The sequence below is a fragment of the Bos indicus genome, chromosome 2, assembly GCF_029378745.1.
Source record: "Bos indicus isolate NIAB-ARS_2022 breed Sahiwal x Tharparkar chromosome 2, NIAB-ARS_B.indTharparkar_mat_pri_1.0, whole genome shotgun sequence".
Taxonomy (NCBI): domain Eukaryota; kingdom Metazoa; phylum Chordata; class Mammalia; order Artiodactyla; family Bovidae; genus Bos; species Bos indicus.
In genome coordinates, this window is record NC_091761.1 from 827363 (window position 1) to 851125 (window position 23763).

The 23763-nt window shown below is 40.5% G+C and overlaps 1 protein-coding gene and 1 non-coding gene across 7 annotated transcripts in view; one reads left to right on the top strand and one right to left on the bottom strand.

Annotated features, from left to right (window-relative positions):
* Positions 1-23763, bottom strand: part of HERC2 (HECT and RLD domain containing E3 ubiquitin protein ligase 2) — a 234998-nt gene that overhangs the window by 176972 nt on the left and 34263 nt on the right. For all 6 annotated transcript variants that reach the window (XR_011570152.1, XM_070801388.1, XM_070801376.1 and 3 more), the window contains 12 exons: positions 23216-23353; positions 16242-16461; positions 13559-13659; positions 12912-13068; positions 11322-11432; positions 10609-10780; positions 8848-9021; positions 7023-7211; positions 6336-6487; positions 4196-4353; positions 3992-4105; positions 1853-2104 (listed from right to left, as the gene is read on the bottom strand). Coding sequence is in view for 5 of the 6 variants with exons in the window: in XM_070801388.1 (XP_070657489.1) it covers positions 1853-2104; positions 3992-4105; positions 4196-4353; positions 6336-6487; positions 7023-7211; positions 8848-9021; positions 10609-10780; positions 11322-11432; positions 12912-13068; positions 13559-13659; positions 16242-16461; positions 23216-23353 (1938 nt within the window). In the remaining variant the exon portion in view is untranslated. The remainder of the gene's footprint in view (positions 1-1852; positions 2105-3991; positions 4106-4195; positions 4354-6335; positions 6488-7022; positions 7212-8847; positions 9022-10608; positions 10781-11321; positions 11433-12911; positions 13069-13558; positions 13660-16241; positions 16462-23215; positions 23354-23763) is intronic.
* Positions 3160-3232, top strand: TRNAE-CUC (transfer RNA glutamic acid (anticodon CUC)). Its single transcript has one exon. It is a non-coding gene; the product is annotated as a tRNA-Glu (tRNA).

A 23763-nucleotide genomic window follows, 5' to 3' on the forward strand; every position in this document is an offset into this window, starting at 1 on the left:
CTTTGCTAGGCAGAAAGATTATTGATTTTAGATCTCTCTTCTTATATATTTGAAGCTATAAATTTCCATCTAAGCTTTCGCTGTACGCCACAAATTTTTAAAAGTTGTATTTTCATTTAGTTTAAAATATTTTAAAGTTTCTCTTGAGATGTCTTCATTGACCTATGTTTTATCTGGAAGTAAACTATTTTATCTCTATGTATTTGGGGATTTTCCAGCTAACTTTCTGTTACTGATTTCTGGTTAATTCCATTGTAGTCTGAGAGGAGACACTGATTTCTCTTCTTTTAAATTGTTAAGGTGTGTTTTATGGCCTGGTCTATCTTGGTGAAAGTCAAAGTACACTGTTTATTTAGAAAGTTTTCTAAAACAAAATCTGTTTTTTATTTTTCCCCAAAGTTAAAAGATATAAATATAAAATATATTTTTCTATTTAATAGTGTTAGCAAAGTATTATAATTTTGCCTATTAGTATATTTAACATGACACAAACATGTTATGTCATGTTAAGAGGTCATGCTTAACATGAGGCCATGCTTTCAGACGTATCAACATACAAAAAAATTCAGCTGAAAAAACTCTACTACAGTAAAGAAGACAATTCTATCCTAAGAGCCTCTCCTAAGAACAAATGACTATATCAACAATCACCTATACTTACTATACTCTCATAGTAAGCTATCCCTGTATCTAACTAATGTGGCTGAGGAACTTGATTTCATCTAGTAAATGAAGGGAATATAAACACAAAGGCAAATAAAATTCAAATACAGCTCCTTAGTAAACAACCAACCTTATTAACTCTAGAACTTACCTCAGACACTTAGAAAATAATAAACACCATGTGAACACACAAAACTTCTAATCACCAAAGTATTAACATGTTTTAAAATAAAAATGATGGGGAAATGAACTGGCAAGTCCCACTTAAAATTCTCACTTCTAAACTCAAAGCAAAAACATAAAGATGAATCCAGGTAAGTAACCCAACAAACTGTATCCCTTATGCCAAATGCAGCACAAGGCCTGCTTCTGTGAATCAAAGTGTACTGGAACACAGGTCCATTTGTTTTCCTATTGTATATGACTGCTTTAAGGTTACAATAGCAAGGCTGAGTAGTTAGGAGAGACGGCATAAGGTCCTCAAACCTAAAATCATACAGAGAGCCTGATCCAAAAAAAAACAGCCTGCCCACCTTATGTAGTGTAGCAACAGAGCACTACAGGTCCCACTTGATACATTTATCACCACCCTCTCCCATACTTCAGAAGGTATTTGCAAAGCACAGCTACATGCGTTGGCTCTCATTCCTCCCATCTACTGAGAATGCATACTGGACACCTTGAAACCAAAAAAAGAGGATTCATCCATCAAGCATCAGTTCAAACAAGACCACTCCAGGCTGACCGAATCCTATCTCCCTTTGTGCTACATACATATCCATAGTCTTAGCAAGATCTACAGTATAACTACAGATGACCTCACCAAACAGAAGCTAATCTCACCAAGGCCAATTTAATGAGTAATGAAATGAGTACTTGCCCCCCGATCCCATACACACACACAAAAAAAACTCTCCAATAAAATAGAAAAAAACAACAAAAAACAACTCTCCAAAATTGGAAAAATTTAAAGTTTCAAATTAAATTTGCTGAGAATAATTCTAGGTCACTTTTTAATACCGACAAACCACGTTCCATTTATTATCTGTATCTATTAAAATGTGGGTAAAAGCTTCTAATTTCATGGATCATTCACAGAATGTCATGTAAAGGAAAATACCTGCAAACTTTAAAAGACTACTGAAGAAAACTCCTCAAATGGTTTTAAAAGTTTTCATTTTGCACTCACCTTGCAATCCTTCCAAGAGTTTGGGATAACGAACATGTTCCTCTGTTCCATGCCCAAGTCTCTGGTTGTCACCCTTTCCCCATGAATAAACTTGGCCATCTTTTGTCAAGGCAACAGAAAACTGGCTTCCACATCGGACTTTGACAACATCCAAGTCTTGCAGCTTTTCAATCAGCTTTGGCGTTTTGCAGCCATCACTGCCACCTCTGCCCAGCTTCCCATAGTCGCCATCTCCCCAGGACCACACCTGACCTAAAAAGCACAAACTATCTAAGTAAAAATAGCTGTACATCTAAATAAGCCTTTTAAATGTCTGAAAATAATCCATATAGCCAAAAGCACACAAAAATCTAGATCACTAATGTATACAGTTGACACAAATGAAATCTAGTTTCTATTTCAGGTTGTTATAGAAGCAATTAAGAAATGGAGAGACTTCCCTGGTAGTTAAGAATCTACTTTCCAATGCAGGGGACAGAGTTCAATCCTGATACGGGAACTAAGATCCCACATACCTCAGGGGAACTAAGCCTAGCACTGCAACTACTGAGCCCACACACCTCCACTAGAAAAGCTCTCACGCCACAACAAAGGATCCCCACACCGCAACCAAGACCTGACTCAGCCAAAAACATTAATTTAAAAAATTTAAAAGAAAGGTAAGAAGTAGAAAGCTGACTTTTCATTTTGTTTTAACTGAATGAGTAGTAAAGTCCTGTGTGTGCTAAGTCGCTTCAGTCATATCCGGCTCTTTGCGATCCTATGGACTGTAGCCCTCCAGGCTCCTCTGTCCTTGGGATTATTCAGCAAGAATACTGAAGGTACTGAAGGGGGTTGCCATGCTCTCCTCCAGGGTATCTTCTGGACCCAGGGATTGAACCAGCATCTCCTGCATTGGCAGGTGGGTTCTTTACCACTACTGCCACCTGGGGAAGCAATAAGCCCTAACCCTTACTAGTCTGGCCTCATGAAACAGCTTCCACTAAGTACTAAACACAGAACAAAAGCTCTACTGCCTCCACAGAACACAGTGACTAGACCCACGGCACACTGCACACTGTCTCAGGTCTGCCTGCCAACATTCTTGTTATGCTGACCACATGTCAAACAGACAACAGTATTTATTTCCAATAAAAATTTTAGTGCAATTTAATTAAATATTACATAAACGGATAAAATAAAGTTGCTATCTGTGGGAGAGCAAGGCTGACAGGCTCCCAACTGATGCTGACAGACAGACCCCACAATTCAAAGGACAGACTCCCACAATACTGAAAGACAAATACTATTTTAAAAATATTGGGAATTCCCTGGCAGTCCAGTGGTTAGGACTCTGCACTCTCACTGCTGAGGGCCCAGGTTCAATTCCTGGTCAGGGAACTAAAAACCCCGCAAGCCACACAGTGCAGTCAAAAAAAAGAAAAAAACTCAACATCAAACCTGGTAAGTATATCCACAAAAAGTGTCACACGAATACAATCTCACTGCTGCTGCTACTGCTGCTGCTAAGTCACTTCAGTCGTGTCCGACTCTGTGTGACCCCATAGACAGCAGCCCACCAGGCTCCCCCATCCCTGGGATTCTCCAGGCAAGAACACTGGAGTGGGTTGCCATTTCCTTCTCCAATGCATGAAAGTGAAAAGTGAAAGTGAAGTCGCTCAGTCGTGTCCGACCCTCAGCGACCCCATGGACGGCAGCCTTCCAGGCTCTTCCGTCCATGGGAGTTTCCAGGCAAGAGTACTGGAGTGGGATGCCATTGCCTTCTCCACAATCTCACTAATGAACACAAATATAAAACTGAAATTAAAAGCAAGTATCATACTGTGAATACACAAAGACTAATAATAAGCAGGATTTACAACAGAGAATCAAGGGTGGCTCAACATTAGGAAAAGTAGTCATAATAATAGAAATAATACATCCATTATTCCATTTATTTTCATTTCTTTGTTAAAAAATAAAATGCCCAACTAGGCAGGCTGGCCCTGGGCAATGGAAACTACGAGTCTCATAACATCTCCACCTCTTCCAAACACACTGAGGTGCATATGCACTTAGAGCCTCCAAAGCTCACTCCCTCTAGGGAAGTGGCCCTCCTCATCCTGAGAGCTGTCCCAAGGCAGCACGTGCTGCACATACCATTCTCTGTCACGGCCAGGGTCTGAGCATCACCACTTCCACAAGCCACATCAATGACCTTCAGTCCTTTGAGCCCCGCAACCAGCATGGGAATGGCCTCATCTTCACTGGAGCCTTCAAACAGACAGGACTATTGTTACTGCAAGTATTTGAGAAAGCAGCGGCCTTACGCAGCGTGCCCAAGCTGGCTCAGAGCAGACGTACCGTGGCCCAGTCGGCCATAGTTCCCCCTGCCCCAGGTGTACAGCTCCCCTTCGGCTGTGATGGCTGCACTGTATGTGCTTCCACATGCAATGTGCACCACATGCTTCCCGGCCTGCTTTCCAGAGAAAGCAGAGATCACCTTAGGTTCCTCAAGAGGCCTGTGGAGACAAAAGGAGCAAACATGAATGCACTTCTGAGCCTTTCCTACTAGTGACACTCCCAGGAATGAACTATCAGAGCATTGAGATAACTTTGCCTTTCAGGCGTCTTATGAAATAATTAAGAAATACAGAATCCAAACACTTACATGATTTTTTGTTAAGTGGGCACCTAATGCCAAGCGTCACACCCAGCATACTGTTAAAGACACAGATGATCAAACCCATGGCAGCTTTGGTCACAGTGGTCTGAGCAGTGGCCTATTCACAGACGGCACAAGTGCAGCAATAGGAAAGGAAGAAGCTCAGGAACTGCACCGAGTAACACAGCCAGAAACAAAATACTCCAAAGTGGCAAAAACCAGCAGCCAGAGGTGGGGAGCAGGGGTTGGCTGCAGAAGGGTCCAAAGAAGCCGGGGTGAGGGGTGCTAATAGAAGCACTCCGTATCTGTTACAATGGCTCCCAACCTCAAGCATTTGTGAAGCTCACCAAACTGTACATAGAAAGCTGGTGAATTTGTAAATCTCATGCACATGGCTGAAATTTATATATATTTGTTAAACAAACAGGGAAGAAATGATGGGCAAGGTTTACTAATCACACTGCAATCTATTTTTCACAAATGAAAAGTAGGAAGCAGCAAGGATTAATTGGGTAGAAGAGACCACTAGCTGATTCACTTTCAAAATTAGCAAATGCCCAATGCTTGTAATCTAAAATACGGCTGCCATGATCACTAACACTCATTCTAGCCTCTCCAAAGACACAGCTCACTTATTTTGTGACACACTATTCTGCAAAATAAGCACACAGAGGGAGGGGCACACGGTAAGAGGAACAAAGGAATTACTCCAGCACCACCTCCCCATTCAGCTCAAGTTTCAACCCCCCACCCCGAAGTTTCTCTGCACCTTCTGCATGTGCACCATTCTACTTTCTTTCCCTTAACTCCTCAGGCAATAGACATGTTACTCAACTAGCACTCAATCTCAACTGAGTGTTGTTTAATTACAAACTATTTTATGCATGGTAATTACATCCAACATTTAAAAAGTAAAAAGACTAATGCCTCTAACCCAAACCTCAACTCTTTCAAGTCCTGTGAGCCCCAAGCCAATCCCTGTCTCCCTGTTACCTGAGATTAACAATAATTCTAAGTTCTGTGCTTGTAATTCCTTTTCTTCACTATCATTTTACTAGATTTGTCTGAAACTCCTACAACACTATCAAGTTTAGGACACCAAGTCTGCTGAATGCTAACACCCAGAGTGCATGACTCTTTTTCCACAATTTGGGATCCTTCCTGGATATGTCTACTTCCACCCAGTGAGAACGGGCCAGTCTCCTCTCAACTCTGCGGCCGCCCACTCCCTGCTCATGGCTCTGACAACCTCGAAATGGGCTGCATCTTCAAACTCGACCTAAAACTAATGTTTTCTCCACCAACCTCCACTCACAACAGTAACATGAAAGGCTTCCTGTGACTGCAAGGCAGCCATCAGAACTCTTTATTTTCATGACTCCACATTTAGAACAACCATTCTGTTTTGTTTCTGGTCTCGTACAATAGTCAAAATAACACATTAGAAAACTCGTCATTTTTGTAGCTGTGAAAATCATAGTATGGCTCAAGGAAATGAGGACGTTATCTGATACAGATGTGCTGAGGTAACAAATGAAGGAAGAAGAGGGTGGAATTCAGTTTAGAAAACTCTGCAGTGAGGATGCAGTATGTGTATCAACAGGAGTAGCAAAAGCCAGGGGAGAAGAACACAACGGCCCACTGCCATCACTGTCTATGCAGCATGCAGAAACCCCCATGTCACAAGGGCAGATCCATCTAGGGGGGCAGCTCTCTCCATCGCAGCCCTGCACGTCTGAGCAGCTGCACAACCCTCACCACACTTTTCTTTGCCACCTTATTTTGGTTACAGCAACACAAAAGCAGAGTGTATCAGGTACAGGAACAGGCTGCACATACACGGTGTCTCCGTGGCCCAGACGTCCGCCGTCCCCGCAGCCCCAGGAATACACCTCTCCAGTGGCTGCCAAGGCCAGGTAATGGTGACCGTCTGAATGGGCAGCAATTTTTACAATGTTTCTGGAGGCAAGCCCCTGGACCAACTGGGGGGCCTAAAAAAGGTAAAAACAGGAGGAAAATTAGTAAGCAATCCAAGGACAAGAAAACTGCATGACTTGCCTCACTCGTGTGTCTTACTCTAGTAAGCCCACTTAGACTAAACCTCTCTGGTGGCTGTACAGCTGGCCTGCCCAGACCTACAGAGCAGCACCAGGCAGGTGCCATGTGCCGCATGGCATGTCTAGACCACTTCTGCACAGGAAATGTGCAACTACAGGTGAAGAGCACCCATCTGCCATCATCCCCACGAGTTTCTCATCTGTTACTTCCTGGTCCCAAATACAGTTTGTAAATGGGAATAATAGTTGACAATAATTGACACTATAAGGAGTTCCTGAGCTTAAGAACTAAGAAATTCTGCCCCAAAATCTTGACAATAATGATTTCAATCAAGACTTTTAAATACAATTAATAATATACAATGAGCTGCTGCTTATAAATCTTCAGAAATCAACCGACATAAAAAAAGACAAGATATGTAGCATACATAGCAGAGAGCCCCCTCCACCAACCCACCCCAGGACCTACAAGTGTGTCACTGTTGTAGGCTTGCGTGTATACACGGCCATTCCTCGACAAGATCAGGAAGCGCTTCTCTGCACAGGCAATCTGCGTGACCCCCAGGTTGGCAAGGCCTTCACACTGGATGGGGCCGATCACATTGGCATAGTACTTCCATCCTATTAACCCCCATCCTATGACTTCTTGTAATGATCCCTGTCAAATAATGAAGTAAGTAAATATTTTCTTCATATCACCAAGAAAATTTCCTTCTTAGAAAAAAATCAAGAATAATTCATAAAAGGAGTAACAAACAGATATAATAAGATAAAAATAAAGCAAGTAAAGAAGGAAGCTGATTCAAAACATTAAAATAACTCAGAACACCCCATACAGCCTCCGTTAGCAGGTAAGATAAGTAAATGGACAGGTTACTTTTCCAGAGCATTTCATTTAACAGAGCACATTAAAAAGTAGAACAAGTAGATCTTAAATATATTTTCAAATGCTCAGAACATAGGTTACCACTCTGCCGTAACAGGTAGGGACCCAGAGGTCTGCACGGCTGCAGATAAGCATCCCTGCTGTTAGTGGGGTTAAAGGAGTCAAGCCGCATGACAGCAACTGGGGGATAACCAGCTCCCATGTCCTCCACACCAGGTACATCACAGCTGCACACGTGTGCACCTGCGTGTACACACAGAGAAGAACAAAGGTCGTGTACACACAGAGAAGAACAAAGGTACGAGGGTAGCCATCGCAATACCACCTACACAGCAAACTTCTGGCAACACGAGTGTTCACCAACAGGAAACTGATTTTAAAAAATCATGACACATTCACACGTGGACCACTAAGCCGTTTTTTAAAATAAAGCGAGAAGCTCTTCACTCATATAGAGTATCCTGATTAGTGAAAAGACAAGCTACAGAAGGGCTATAACATACTACCACTGAGAGAACACTGAGAGGGCACATGAAGACCTGCAAAGTGAGAAGCAGCAGGTGGAAAACTGGGTGAGACCAGGCAGAGAGACAGGACGTGTCAATGCACCCTCGCGTTTAGCTTTTACTTTTGAACCATGTAAATGTATTATTTGGAAAACATAAATTACTGTAAAATAAAATAAATACTCTTCAAATTGAAAGTCAGACTGAATTCCCTGGTAGTCCAGTGAACAAGACTCTACATTCTCACTGCCAGTGATCCAGATTCAATACCTGGTCTGGGAACTAAGATCCTACAAACCTCATGATGCAGTCTCCACCTTTCCCCCAAAATTAAAAGTCAGAAAAATCTGCATTTTGCTGTATAGGAGAAACTAACATATTTCAAATCAACTACACTCCAATAAAAATTAATTTTAAGTACTTATACTATCAAGAACAAAGTTTAAAAACTCTGGATTAAAATCAGGATTCTTTGTGTGACCTTTGCAAAGTTCACTCCAAATGCAGCCTTCTCATCCATATAATGGGACAACACTGCAATGATTGGGTGTGACTGTATGAGGTTCTCGGTGAGCCTGTATCAGCAGATCCTCACACATGTAGATTAGTGTCGGACACACCACTATGTTCCTGCTAAGGAAGACAGCACAGCATGCGGCTATGTGAACACAGGAGACCTCTCTGGGGACACACCTGCTGAATCTGGAACCTGGGATGGGTCCTGAACCTCTGTGTATCAGTCTGCTCACAGTGACAGCTAGTGACTAACACCTCCAAGTGTACACGTTCAGAAGCTGAAAGCAAACTTCAGCCCAACCCCAGAGAAAGTGAGTCTCCACACAGGCACAGAATGAGACTCTAGGAACAAATACAGAAAGAATAAACCTTGCTATCCCACTTACCTTATGAGATGTTGGAGAGCTACAGAGAGGCGGCATACACGGGGTGGCCAGGCGATCTAAGTGTGCCATGACAACAACTGCAGTCTGTCGCAAGTCTATAGCAAGCTCATTGTCTTGTGGAAGAGTAAGGTACCTCAGGAAACTCTCATTGGGGCTCAGAGGGCCAGAGAGAAGCTAAAGAAGAAAAGTAAAAAAAACAGCTTCAGAAATGGGAGAAAATTAAAGTAACACAAGTAGTCTTTCACCGCTCTTTATATTTTGATACCCACAGTCAGACATGACCTGTAAACCTCCCTCTCTTTGGCTGTCACATAAGAAGTACTGCTGATGCACTGAGATCTACACACTCACTGCACACGGAGGTGCCCATACATCCACACACCCATCAGCTGTGTGCCAACTCCACACAGGTCAGGGACACTGCCCCATCTTCCTCGGGTTCACCATCCCAAGGACCTTCAGAAGAATGCAGAGCTATCTACTTGGGAACAAAAGCACTGTACCTCAACTTGGCTTTGAAAACTGAGAACAATAACCATTATTTTAATCTAAAGCTTGCCCACTCATCAGAAAAGTAACAATTTTGTTTGTACATTAATAATTCTAATTCTGCTAATACCAGAACAGCCCTATTATCATCAAAGACTGTAAAGTAATAGAATAACTAGGCTGGAACTTCATATCAGAACTGCTAAGTTTTTCCAGAAAAGACCTGCAAACTCAAACTTGTGCCTTTCAAAAGCAGCAGTCCCAGGGGTTTGGACCTAGGCAGGCCTGCTCTGCCACCAGCCTGTTTCCTAGGACTGAACACAGTGATGGCTGAGGTAACGTTTTCTGCACAGAGCTCCATGCTCAGGAAGGGCCAACAAATTGAGTCACTATTTTCAATGCTGTTTTTCTAACATTCTTCTAAAAATGTGTATTTCAGACCTGGCTCCTTGCTGCCAACGTAGCAGCTGCAGGCTAAAGGAGGTGTGATCCGTAAATGGCATGTGAAGGAAGACAGAGGAGGAAGAGAAGATTTGCCTAGTGCCCCTGGGAGGGTCAAAACCAATCCACAGTAACTGCTCTCAACAGACAGAGTGAGGCGTTGTTGCTCCTTCCCACTCTAGCTGAGCCTAGACTCCCTGCCCCACTGCCCATGGCTTGCTGCAAGTACCATCAGAACACACTTGACTCTCACATGTTTTCCTGAAATAGCATCAGGATTTTTAATACATCTTTATACCGCTACTATTACCTTGCTCCCACATGGAGGTGAGCATGCCTTCTTTACACCTTCCACAGCCCCATCACAGCCAAAGCACAACACAAGTGGTTGCTGGGAACACACAAGCACTAAACATACAAACACAAAGGGCTCAATGACTCATGCAGCAGGAAGAAAACTCCGTGGCCAACAAGGCAGCCGCAGACAGATCTCTCTAAAAGCACAAACTGATTATGTCAAGAAGCATGCTCCTAATACACAATCCAGAACAACATCTACGAAACACAGCTGGCTCTGATCCCTCCTTAGTTGCTGCAAAGAATCCAAATGTGACCATGTCAACTTCTGCTGCATCAACTGTGACCCAACCATGACCTCCCATACCTATCCCACACCTGACTCACTGTTGTAACTGCCAAAAACATACCCCCGCCAAGAAGCAACTACTATCACAGATATGTGCTCTGGGCTTGTTCATAAAAGGTTAAATCCTTTAGGATAAGCAAAATGAAGACAGCTATTTAGGTGCCACGTCTCATGATGATACCTACGTGAGTGTCCACCTCGGCACAGGGGCCGTCTTTGCTGCAGACGATGCTCCGGAATCTCCGCAGCAGCGGAAGGAGAGGGGCACTGGTGCCCTGGGCAGACCGCTCATTGTCAGTCTCCCGTGTCCCACTATCCCACAGGTGCAGCAGCAGCAGGACAGCAGATAACATCTGACTGGAAGAGAAAATATCCTCATGCTCTAGTAAAGACAGATTAATTTTTTTGGCCACAGTCTATAAAAAATAAAAGTAGATAGCTAAATAAAATTGAAGAAATACTTTAAATATGAAAGGTAACTAAAACAAGGCCATGAAAAATGAAAACAAATCTAGGCAGTAAAATCGCTAAACAAATAATTTAGCACAAGACATCCATCTTCTGTGGATAAGAAATACAAAACCAGTTAGGAAGTTCAAACAGCACTTTCTACAGGGAATTTCTAGGACCTTAAATTAATGGAATAAAAATAACAATTTGAAGAAAATTAAGAGAGAGAGACAAAGGAAAAAAAACAGTTTCTAGACTACTAGAAAGTTGATCATAAAAAGGAAAACTTAAAAGTGCAGCCAGATCTGAAAGAAGGGTCCTGGGACATGGCTCTTTGATCACAGATCCTCACACGTTTGCTGCAATCACAAATAGTTCAAGGAAATGCAACAGCTGCTCAATACAGAGGCGTTTCCCAACCACACGTCCAGTCTGTGGCACGCCTCACCTCAGCGCGCCTCTCTGCACAGCCAGTTCTAGCAGGATGGCCAGGGCCAGGTGCTGGTCCTGCAGGGGGATGCTTCCTGGCCCTTTGGTTCCAGGCGTTCCATGAACATCCCTGAAATGACAGCGGAGGATGCAGGGACAAAGTGACAACAGAGCTTAAAGAGAACGTGCTTACAATAGGCATGCTATTAATGTTAAACTAATTATACTCCCTCTCCCATGAAGAAGTGTTTTTAGTATTTAGAATCAAGTTTCTGAGACTTGCTTACTCAAATTTAATCAGATACTCTAAGGATACAATTAACTTATAAGACAAGATTTTATTATAAGTATTGATTCAGACACTATAAGATGATTACATTATAAGACATTCCAAGTTGCTACAGCATAAAACTACTTATATCATTATTCAAATCATGAGGAGAAAAATGTTTGTTTAGACATGTTTCCAGTTTCAGTGACATGTAAGGCTATTATAGTATCAACATTCATCTACAAAAGTGGAGAAGAATCCATTTATAAAACCATCTGAAAACCTACAGGCAAAATGTCAGTTTACTTTTATTTCTGACCAAAGAAATAATTTTAACTTTTCCTTGTTCTCCAAAAATAAATAAGTCTTCCTAACCCAAGATGAGGGAGGGAGGATCTTCCAACATCACTCATGAAGTCACTCAGTCATGTCTGACTCTTTGTGACCCCATGGACTGTAGGCCACCAGGCTCCTCCATCCATGGAATTTTCTAGGCAAGAGTACTGGAGTGGGTTGCCATTTCCTTCTCCAAGGGATCTTCCCAACTCAGGGATCGAACCCGGGTCTCCTGCATTGCTTTACCGTCTGAGCCACCAGGGAATCGCCCAAGCCTATTTTCAGGGCCTCCCAATCCTAAACTCCATGGCAATGACATCAGAAACTCTGAATAGCTAAACCCACAGCCCACTGGCATGGAGACCACAGGTGTCTTCCTTGCTGCAAGGGACACAGCAGGTGAAGAGAATGAGAGTAAACTCTCTTCCCCTGTCTCTGCTGTTTAATTTTGTATTGAGTATACACATTTTCCTTAAACTTAAAAACTATTAACAAACATGCAGAGCACCTAAGACCAGAGTTCATGGCTTTCCTTAAAGAAAAATGATTTACATTCATATCTTTTCACACTGAGAAGACCTGCTGTAGGTTTAAACATTTCGTTCTGAATCAGTTGTTTAGTCCCACATCGTCTATTAGGACAATACCCACCACTCAGAATGGTGGCACCTGCATTCACTGAGAGATGCATAACAGGTGCTCAAACACTTTAGGAAATACTGATATCCAAATCATAAAATTTCTGAAAAAAATAAGTAACAAAAGCATGATTCATTTTCCACTCCATTGAGTATGACAGCCTACTAGGTGTAATCACAATATCGAAAGTCAAACATTTGAAAAGCTGAGAACCAAAGATCTGGAATCACAGAGCTGACGGTATGCAGGAAACATGCCAGGAATCAATCTACTAAGTTTCTTATCTCTAAACAGAAGAAGAGACAAGACTCTGAAGCGGGCTGGAACCATTCACACAGTAAGAAATGAAAAGGAACAACTCACCCAGTCACGACGGACCTGAGGAACCGGGTTGCTCTTTCTACCACCTCCAACCACACAGAGGATACCGTGCTCTCATCAAAAAGGGAGGCCTCAGGCAGCGCTCTCAGAGCATCCAGAGACTCCTGCAACAGCTCACTGCAGAGGTCCGCGTCCTCTCCTGGGCACACACACACACACACACATATGGCAGATGAGGCCGTCCGTCCCCCAGCAGCACACACACTGAGCACTCCCCACTCTCCCAGGTGGGTTTTCTAGTCCCAGAGTGAGAGAATGACACTGGCACATTTTGTATTTCCCACTTTCCTCTCAATTAGAAACCCCAAGAACTCAGAGATTAAAAGTTAACAGTTGCTCCAAAGTCAATTCTTTATTTTATGACTCTTATATGGGCAACTCTACTTTCTGGTTGTCCTAGAAAACATATCAGTACTGAGGCACTGCAGTGGTTTACCTGGAATGTGTGTGTGCATACACACATTTTTAGGCCTAAAAATCAAACTGACTATGAAGTCTCTCATTTTACCAACAAGGAAAATGAGGCATAGAGAGCACATAGACCATCCTAGGGATATGTGTTGGCAGAAGTGAGCCAAGAATCCACATCTCCTGACGTGGCAGGAAAAGAGAACATGCTGGGCACATACCTGAGCGCCAGGCCCTGCGCAGAAACGCAAAGGCGAAGGAGAGAGCTGCCCTGGACCCGACTCTTGCCAGACCTTCCACGCCTTTGCCTGCAGGCCGGGAACTGCAAACAACACACATGGGGTGGGGGAGAGTAGGAACTGTCAGTCAAGAGGCATGTGCAAATGCTAAAATAAAGCATGCAGTACAAAAGGATTTGTTCCAAAACGTGATCAGTAGGTTTCTTTAGATAGAAGATCACAAACAACTTTTAGTTTGACACTTTAAAAACATTTACCAAATGTCCTTTGTAAAGGAAAAGCTTTCTCTTTGAGCAAAAGAAAGATATTTACAAAGAATTTTAAATGACTTGCAAAAACACAAAAATAATCTCAAGGAACTAGTATTATTAGCTGGATAAACAGTAAGTACATAAAAGGGGGGAATAACCTCATGCAATAAAGAAAAGGCAGGCGACAGGTGAGGAGCACACAGAAGACAACGCATCCAGGCCAGGAGTCTGCTTTGGCTCTCTCCCTGCCTGGGTAAATGTGACCACTGGGTCTGCAGGCCCCATACTCATGCTCTTCTCCTTCATCCCGCCTCCTGAGAGGTTACCCTCTCCTGAATTTAGTGCTTATCATTCTCGGGTGTCTTTTTAAGCTTTTTATTACTTACATATGTTAATTACATATGTTAATGTAACAAGACATGGTTTCGTTGTACATCTATTAAGAAGTCATACAAACCATAAAAATCATCCTTGAAAAAAAAAACTAGAATACAAAAAAGTGTGTACAGTATAAACTTAATCATAAACAGCAATTTTATTTTCAACTTTATACTACCATGGTTTTTGTACCATATATTTTATTCCCTTTCATAATCAGTTAGAAATGCTATTAAAAATGGGCAAGATATGGAATGATCTCCTCAAGACACAATCAAGTCAAATTAGCAGTGAGGAATGTGAGGACCCAACAGAGGCGGCTGGTAGGCACAAGGTGGTAAATCCTGAAGAGAACACAACATGTGCCTGGGGAGCTCTGAGGAAACACAAACAACTGCAGTTAGTGGCTGCCTCCTACGAGGCAACTGGGCGCCTGCAAGACAGGAATAAGGAGATTTATACCGAATAAGAATTATAACCTTAAAGGATAAAGATGTATAATAAGACATGTGGTCTTTAAAACAATAAATACACAGACAAAGTCAATTCAGATGAAGTGGGAGGAGCACCCCACACAGGGAACCCTTTAAGAAACACATTCCAGGAGAAACATGAGTCTAGGGCTCTCCTGAGCCAATCGTGACCTTATCCACGGAAAAGGAGCCCAGTAGTCCTAAACTGGCATGGTGCAAGAACTGCTAAATCTTCAACAAGTGGCTCTCTATTTTATAGATATTTAAGCAAACAGAAACAGAAACAGTTTGGACACACTCCCATCTACACTGATCAACTATTTAACCCAGAGCTAGTTCTGTGAAAAAGGTAAAAACTCACTACTATCCAAATAGGTTGAGAAATTAGGAAATCTATAAATATTTAGGAGATAACACAATACATCTAATAAAATGGCTACAGTAAATAAGTGACAATACCAAAAGCTGACAAGGATAGAAAAAAACCACCACTCATACTTGGCTGATGAGAATGTAAAATTGTACAGTTATTCTGGACATAGTATGAAAATGCCTTACAAACCCAAACTTAAGACCCAGCAATTGCACTCTAAGTTACTCATTCCAGAGAAACTGAAAATTATGTTCACAGAAAAACCTGTAGAAAATATTCACAGCAACTTTATTCAAAATACTCAAAAATTATAAACAACTGAGATACCTTCAAAAGGTGAGTGGTTAAAAAAATATGGTACACCTATACATGGAATCCTGTTCAACAGTAATGACACATGCATATACCTGGAAGAACCTCAAAGGAATAATACTGAGTGAAAAAGCCAACCTCATAAAGTTACATAATAGACATGGAAAACAGGTTAATAGTTACAGCTATAAAAAAGGGTCCCCTGACTGGGGCAGTTCTGACAGAAACCTACACCTGTGATAAAATCACCTGGAAAAACATACACACAGGACTGAGAGCACCTAAAACGGGAAATACGAGTGACACAGGTAAAATGTACCAACGTCAACATGCTAACTGTGATTTTGCGTTACAGTTTCCAAGTGGCTAACCCTGGAGAACCCGGCCAAAGGGTATAAGGAATCCCTGTATCATTTCTTACAACCACAAGTGAGTTCATAAAAGCACCTCTTTAATTAAAGAATGAGTAAATCACATTAAGAAGAAAAAAAAATGAAGCATCTAAACTAGTTAAGCACTACTGCAATATGATAATTTCCTATCCAATACCAAAATTAAACAAAAAGAACATAATGTTCAGATCAGATTATCAAATCTTGACATGCTGATCTAAACTTCTGACCGGTTTTTACTGCTACTGACAGAAAAGTGTCTTTAATGGGACAGGTTACAGCATGGCCTGATACTTCATAAGCAAACTGGGAAAGCCATTCTCCAAATTATATAAAACATACAAAAAGGGAAACCAAGAATAAAATTTCAAAAAAAGGAAAAAGCAGACTACATTGTAAGTCTTAATTAAACTTTCCTTATTAAACAAAGCAGCCTGAGTTTTACATTTAGCTGTTATCAGGATACTTTCTTAATTATATTATTACCTTTTTTTGTCCACAGGAGGCAAAGAAATGTTGCTGCTTTTCCACTTAACTTTGACATTCTCCTGGAAAACGGTTCTATTCAAGGCAATGAAATATCGTTCCAAAACAATGAGCCTCTGCTTGAGTCTCAGAGCTGAAAGGGTGGTGGTCGCTGACTGGATGGCCAGAGCTTGCTGCTCTTTAACCAACACAGAAAGACACTCCTTCAATTCATTCACATCTAGAAAACAACATAGAATATCCAACCTCTGAATATCAGGGGCACAGTTTGTTTTAAGTTGATAGGTAATAATAATAGGTAACACTTGAGTGCTTAATATGTGCCACAAATGATTTTGAGCACTTAACACACATTAGGTAATCCTCACAGGCCCCATAGAGAGGCAGTACTGGGAGGGCATTCTATGGAAGAGGCAACTCAGCTCAGAGTACCTGCCCAATGTCACCCAAATGAGTGTGGCATTCTGTCCTTCTGTAAACATGGTATAAGGTTAAAAAAGTTTTTAACACAACACTATGAAGTCAATACTTATTAGCAATACATTTCCTAGACAGAAAGAAAAACCATATTCAGTATTTTTATGTTATGAAAACAAATTCATAATGAAAATAATGCTTCAATAAATTGCCCAGCATACAATACTCATGAAAGTTGATACATTTACTGGAATGTTTCAGAGGAAGATGAAATTAACTAGTCAGAATGTGCTACGGATAACGGGTATTTCATTACACTACTCCTTCTACCATGTATGTTTGAAATTTTCCACAGTTTAGGACTTTTTTTAGGTACCTAGAAGAAAGTTACATGAATGAAAATAATTAAAAGGAGTCTCATCTAGCAATTAATCATAAAGCTGTCTAAAGTTGAAATATAAGTTACCTTCCACCAATCCCTTATAACAGTACAGTACCCAGTGGTGACCAGAGCAGGGGTGTCCTGTTCTTTTTGTTCTATGGCTAATGCTGATTAGTTATGAGGCTAAACCAATCAACACCCTGATAGCTTTATATCCCAAGAGACAACAGCCACATACCTAGTGAATGTCCCTATATGGAAGACACCTACTTCTCAGCTACCCATGACCTCAACATGCTTTTCCCATGAGAAAGATCACAGAAGGCATCAGATGGACACACCTCACCTCTCTTTAGGGAGGCCACCAGGACAAAGCTTCTCTCACCAAGCACAGGCACTATGGCACAGAGACACACATTCAGACACCAGAGGCTGGATTCCAAGTATGGAAAGTTCCACTAGCTAAAACAGCCCATCATTACAAAATCTAGATGAAAAATACTTTAAAAAACATATATATCTTTTAAACTCCACATTAGGCTCAAGATGAAGTAGAAAGGTTTGTATGTGAGGTACTATCCCTAGCCTTCACAGGCATCCTTGCAGAATCACTGTTGGCCCACCACTGAGAGATGCCTGATTCCCTGTAGACACACAGGAGACGTCACTGAAATGGCATTGCCAAGGACAGCTCATCAGAATTTCTTCCAGAGATCAGGTCTAACAAATGGCACCTTCCAGAACAGTCATTGCATTCTCTACCATGCAATGATAAAGTCTCTCATCTGCTTAGCTACAAAATCCAGAGATAACTGTGAAACTTAGAGAAAGCACATATGCTCTTGAGCATCTGCCTGCTCTCCTTCCTGACTGTTCTACATCTGCTTGCCCTGTCCAACTCCTAATGCCAAGAAATCAGTCAGTTTTTGCAGGATACTTTGAAACAAGTTGGTGAGTGTTTACATACACACACAGAAATAAATCATGAGACCATGTGGGGAGCCAGCAGAACTCCAATCCCCTCCTGACATTAACAAAGTACAGCACCTTCTTGCTCTGTCAGAATGGTGTCACAGAAAGCCAGTGTAATAGTCTCAGGATATAACATGAAGATGCCTGTGTTTCAACAGAAAGTTACTCACCACATCACGAACCAGGAAGATCTCAAAATTAATTTTCAAAAGACAATCAACAGATGGAAAAACCAAGATGACAGAGACATTAGAATACTCTGAAAAAGATTTTAAAGAAGCCACAGATTAAAAATGCCTCAAAACCAAAAACACACTTGAAACGTGAGAAAATAGAAAACCTAAGTCAAAAAAGATGTCTTTAAAAAAAAAAAAAAAGAACCAAATGGAAATTTTGGAACCAAAATAAAAAGTTCAGTGAAAAGGCTCAACAGTAGAATGGAAAAAAAAAATTAAAAGCTGGAAGTTGCCCAATCTGAATCAAGACCAAAAATACACTGCAAAAAATAAAACCGCGCTGAACTAAAACTATGCTAGAAGGATTCACCAGCACATTACATGAAGCAGCAGAAAGGCTCAGTGAACTCAAAGACAGGGTAATTCACCTAATCAGAGCAACAAAAAGAAAAAAGAATGAAAAAAATGCGGAAACAGCTTAAGGGATACATGACACATCATCAAGCAGACTAACATTTGCAGGGCCCCAGAAGGAGAAGACACGGAGAAAGGCGCAGAGAAGTGATGCAATGTAACACAGGTACAAACCTGCCAAACGGGGAGGAAGCAGACACTGAAATCTAGCAAGTCCAGGGAGTCTGAGATGGACATGGGCACACTGCTATACTTACAATGGATAACCCACAAGGACCTACTGTAGGTATGTCACACGGGACCTACTCGATGTTATGTAGCAGCCCAGATAGGAAGTGAGTCTGAGGAGAATGCATACATGTGCATGCATGACTGAGCCTCTTTGCTGGTCACCTGAAACTGTCACAACACTGTTAATCAGCTATACCCCAATACAAAATAAAAATAAATAAGTAATAGTCACCTATATTCTACCTACAAAAGACTATCTTCAGACAAGGACAACACACAGACTGAAAATGAAGGGATGGAAAAAGATACTCCATGCAAATGAAAACCTAAAGAAACCTGGGGTACCTACACTTAGATTAGATAAATAAATTTTAAAACAGAACTGTAACAGGAGACAAAGAAGAGCATTACGTAATGATAAAGAGGGGAGTCTAACAAAAGGACTAACATTTGTAAAATAGTTATACATCTAACATAGGCATAACCATATACAAAGCAAATCTTAACAGACCTAAAAAGAGAAATCAATTGCTATACAAAATAGTACAGGACTCACTTACATCAACAGATAAATCATTCAGACAGAAAAATCAGTAAAATAACATCAGACTTAAATGACAACGTAAGACCTGACGGCCTTAACAGTTAATATACAGTTCATTCCATCCAAAAGTAACAGAATACACGTTCTTCTCAAGCGCACATGAAACATTCTCCATAACAAAAAACATATTAGGCCACAATAAACTTCATTAGACTGAAATAACATCAAGAATCTTTCCAAACTATTAAGTTATGAAATTGGAAATCAATTACAAAAAGAAAACTGGAAAATTCACAACACATGGAGATACAACAACACGCCACTGAAGAATAATGGGTCAGTGAAGAAATCAAAAGAGAAATTTTTAAAAATACCTTCAGACAAAGAAAAACAGAACTGCAACCTACCAAACTTACCAGATACAGCAAGAGCAGTTCTAACAGGGAAGTTCAGAAAGATAAACGTCTACCCCAAAAAAAGAAAAAGAAAAAAAGAAAAATCTCAAACAAGAAACTAAATAACCTAAGTAAACACCTCAATAAACTCAAAAAAAAAAAAAAAAAAAAAAGAAATGAAAAGAAAGAACAAATGAAGCCCGAAGTTATCAGATGGAAGGAAACAATAAAGATAAGAGTGGGAACAATTCAAAGAGAATAAAAAGATGATATAAAAGATCAATAAAACCAACAGCTGTTTTTTGAAAAGATAAAACTGACAAACTGTTAGCTAGAATCACCAAGAAACAGAGAGGGCCCAAATAAATAAAATCATAAATATAAAAGAAACTGTTACAACTGGCACCAGAGAAATACAACTATACACCAACTGAAGACTAGATGAAATAAATTCCTAGAAACATATAAAATTTCAAGACTGAATCATTAAGAAATAGAAAATATGACCAGACCAATAACCTGTAAGGAGACTGAATTATTCATCAAAAACCTCCCAACAAACAAACTCCAGGACCAAAGGACTTCACTGGGGAATTATGCAAAACCTTCAAAGAAGAATTAATTCTAATTCTTCTCAAATTCTTCCAAGGATAAAGGAAAAAACGAAAAAAAAAGGACGGAATACTTCCAAACTCATTTTATAAGACCAGGATTACCCTGATACCAAAAACAAACAGGACAACCACCAGAAAAGAAAATTTCAGCACAATTACCCTGATGTTCACAAATGCAAAAATATTCAACAAAATATTCATCAAAAAAATCAACAATACATTAAAAGAATCATGAGTGAGTGAAGTCGCTCAGTCGTGTCCGACTCTTTGCGACCCCATGGACTGTAGCCTACCAGGCTCCTCCCTCCATGGGATTCTCCAGACAAGAATACTGGAGTGGGTTGCCATTTCCTTCTCCAGGGGATCTTCCCGACCCAGGGATCGAACCCGGGTCTCCTGAATTCCAGGCAGACGCTTTCCACGGATACAAAAATAGATCAACATCCACAAATCAATCAATGTGCTATACAATAGTAACAAACTGAAGGATAAATATCATATAATCACCTCAATAGATGCAGAAAAAGCATTTGCCATAACTCAATACACATTTATCATAAATACTCTCAATATAGTGGGTAAAGAGGGAACATACGTCAATGTAATAAAGGCTATATATGATAAGCCCAGAGCTAACACCATACTCCGGAGAAGGCAATGGCACCCCACTCCAGTACTCTTGCCTGGAAAATCCCATGGACAGAGGAGCCTGGTAGGCTGCAGTCCTTGGGGTCGCGAACAGTCTGATACGACTGAGCGACTTCACTTTCACTTTTCACTTTCATGCACTGGAGAAGGAAATGGCAACCCACTCCAGTGTTCTTGCCTGGAGAATCCCAGGGACGGGGGAACCTGGTGGGCTGCCATCCATTGGGTCGCACAGAGTCGGACACGACTGAAGCGACTTAGCAGCAGCAGCAGCACCACCATACTCAATGCTGAAAAGCTGAAACATTTCCTCTAATATAAGGTACAAGGATACCCACTCTCACAACATTTTTTCAACACTGTATTTGAAGTTCTAGCCACAGCAAAGAAGAAAAAGCAATCTAAACTGTAAAGGAATAAGTAAAACTGTCACTGCTTGTAATGTCATGACATAAAATCCTGAAGACACTCAAAAGAATTATCAGAACTCGTCAATGAATTTGGTAAAGTTTTAGGATACAAAATTAATAAACACAAACCTGTTGCATTTCTATTCACAATGAACTATCAGAATGAGAAATTAGGAAAAAGGGTCCTAATGACAACTGCATCAAAAAGAATAAAATAGCTAGGAATAAATCTAAGGAGGTAAAAGAACTGTAGTTAAAAAACTGTAAGACACTGATAAAGGAACCTGACAATGTAAGACATACTGTGCTCATATAATGAAAGAATTAATATTACTTAAATGACCATACCACCCATCTACAGATTCAATGCAATTCCTATCAAAATTTCAATGACATTTTTTAAAGAACTAGAACAAATAATCCTAAAATTTGTACAGAAACATAAACAAAAAATCTCAAATATTTAAAATATTTCTGAGATAGAACAAAGCTAGAGGTATCATGCTCCCTGATTTTAAACTATAAGACTTATATGAAAGACCTGAAACCATGAAACTTCTAGAAAAACTAGGCAATATGCTCTTTGACACTGGTCCTAGCAATATCTTTCTGGATATGTTTCCTCAGGCAAGGGACACAAAAGCAAAAATAAACTAATGGGACCTCATCAAACTAAAAAGCTTCTGCACAGTGAAGAAAACTATCAACAAAATGATAAAGCTGCCCACTGAATAGATGATATTTATAAACAATATATCCAATAAGGATTAACGTACAAAATCTCACTCAACATTAAAACAAAAAACCAATTCAATTAAAAAATGGGCAGAGAAAACCACAATTCTAAAAGACACATGCGCCCCAATGTTTGTCGCAACACTACTTACAATGGCCAGGACATGGAAGCAACCTAGATGTCCACTGACAGATGAATGGATAAAGAAGTATATATGGGCAACAGTACATATATACAAAGGAATATCACTCAGCCATAAAAAGGAACAAATGTGACTCGGGTGAACTGAGGTGGATGAACCTAGAGCCTATTATACAGAGTGAAGTTAAGTCAGAAAGAGAAAAACAAATATCATGTATTAACCTTGGACAGTTAGGAGATCAAACCAGTCAATTCAAAAGGAAATCAACCCTGAATATTCACTGGAAGGACAGATGCTGAAGCTGAAACTCCAATATTTTGGCCCTCTGATACAAACAGCTGATTCACTGGAAAAGACCCTGATGCCGGGAAGGATTGAAAGCAGCAGAAGGGGCCGACAGAGGATGAGATGGCTGGATGGCAACCATCTTAAATGAGGTAACTAGACTAGTCAAAATCCTAAAGACAGAAAGTGATTTCCAAGGCAAGGAAGGGAAGTTTCCGTTTCGGAAGATAAAGAGGCTCTGGAAATGGATGGTATACAACAGTGTGAATGTATTTAATGTCACTAAACGGTACGCTTAAAACTGACTGAAATGGTAAAATGTATGCTATGCACAGTCTACTAAAATATAAACTTGGAGGAGGAAATGCAAACCCACTCCAGTACTCTTTCCAGGAAAATCCCATGGACAGAGGAGCCTGGTGGGCTACAGTCCATACAGTGGCAAAGAGTCAGATACAACCAAGTGACTGAGCGCACTACTAAAATATAAAAATTTAAGTTTAATTTTTAAAAATCCCATGACAAAAATAAAGTCCATCTACTTTATCTAGAAAATGAATGCCAAGCCATTCATTTCAAAGAACTAGAATTTGAGTAGATCTTCATACCTGGTTGCTTACCCCATACCCAGCTCTCTAGGATTGACTTGGCCCTATATGCAGGTGCAGGAGTTTCTTCCTCTTCTTTTTTCTCTTTGTCATTCAGATCTTCTTTCTTTGTTCCAATCTGAGTATCAACACCATCATCTGGAAAATTTTTTATAAATTTAAGTATATAAATTGCTTTTTAAAATGTAACATAACACTTGCCAGTCTCTTTGCAAATTTTCACCCAAAAAATGGAAAAGTTAAGTTGCAACACACATCATTAGCTGATCATTTGACAATTGGGAAGAAAAAATTACATGACTCATCAACATAACATACAGTGTGATTTAAGAAGTAATGAATGGCCCAGTGACTCTTTTCATTTGAAAAATCAAAATATCATTCAAACTGTTCTTTGACGTATGTCTTCCAAGACATACTATCGATTTCCTACTACATTTCTCAACTAAAAATCTTAAGTCTTTGATATTAACATTAATTGTTTTTATCCAGTGATTTCCAATTGCAGTGTGTCCACAGTAAGGGAGGACATGGAATGGGAATATGAT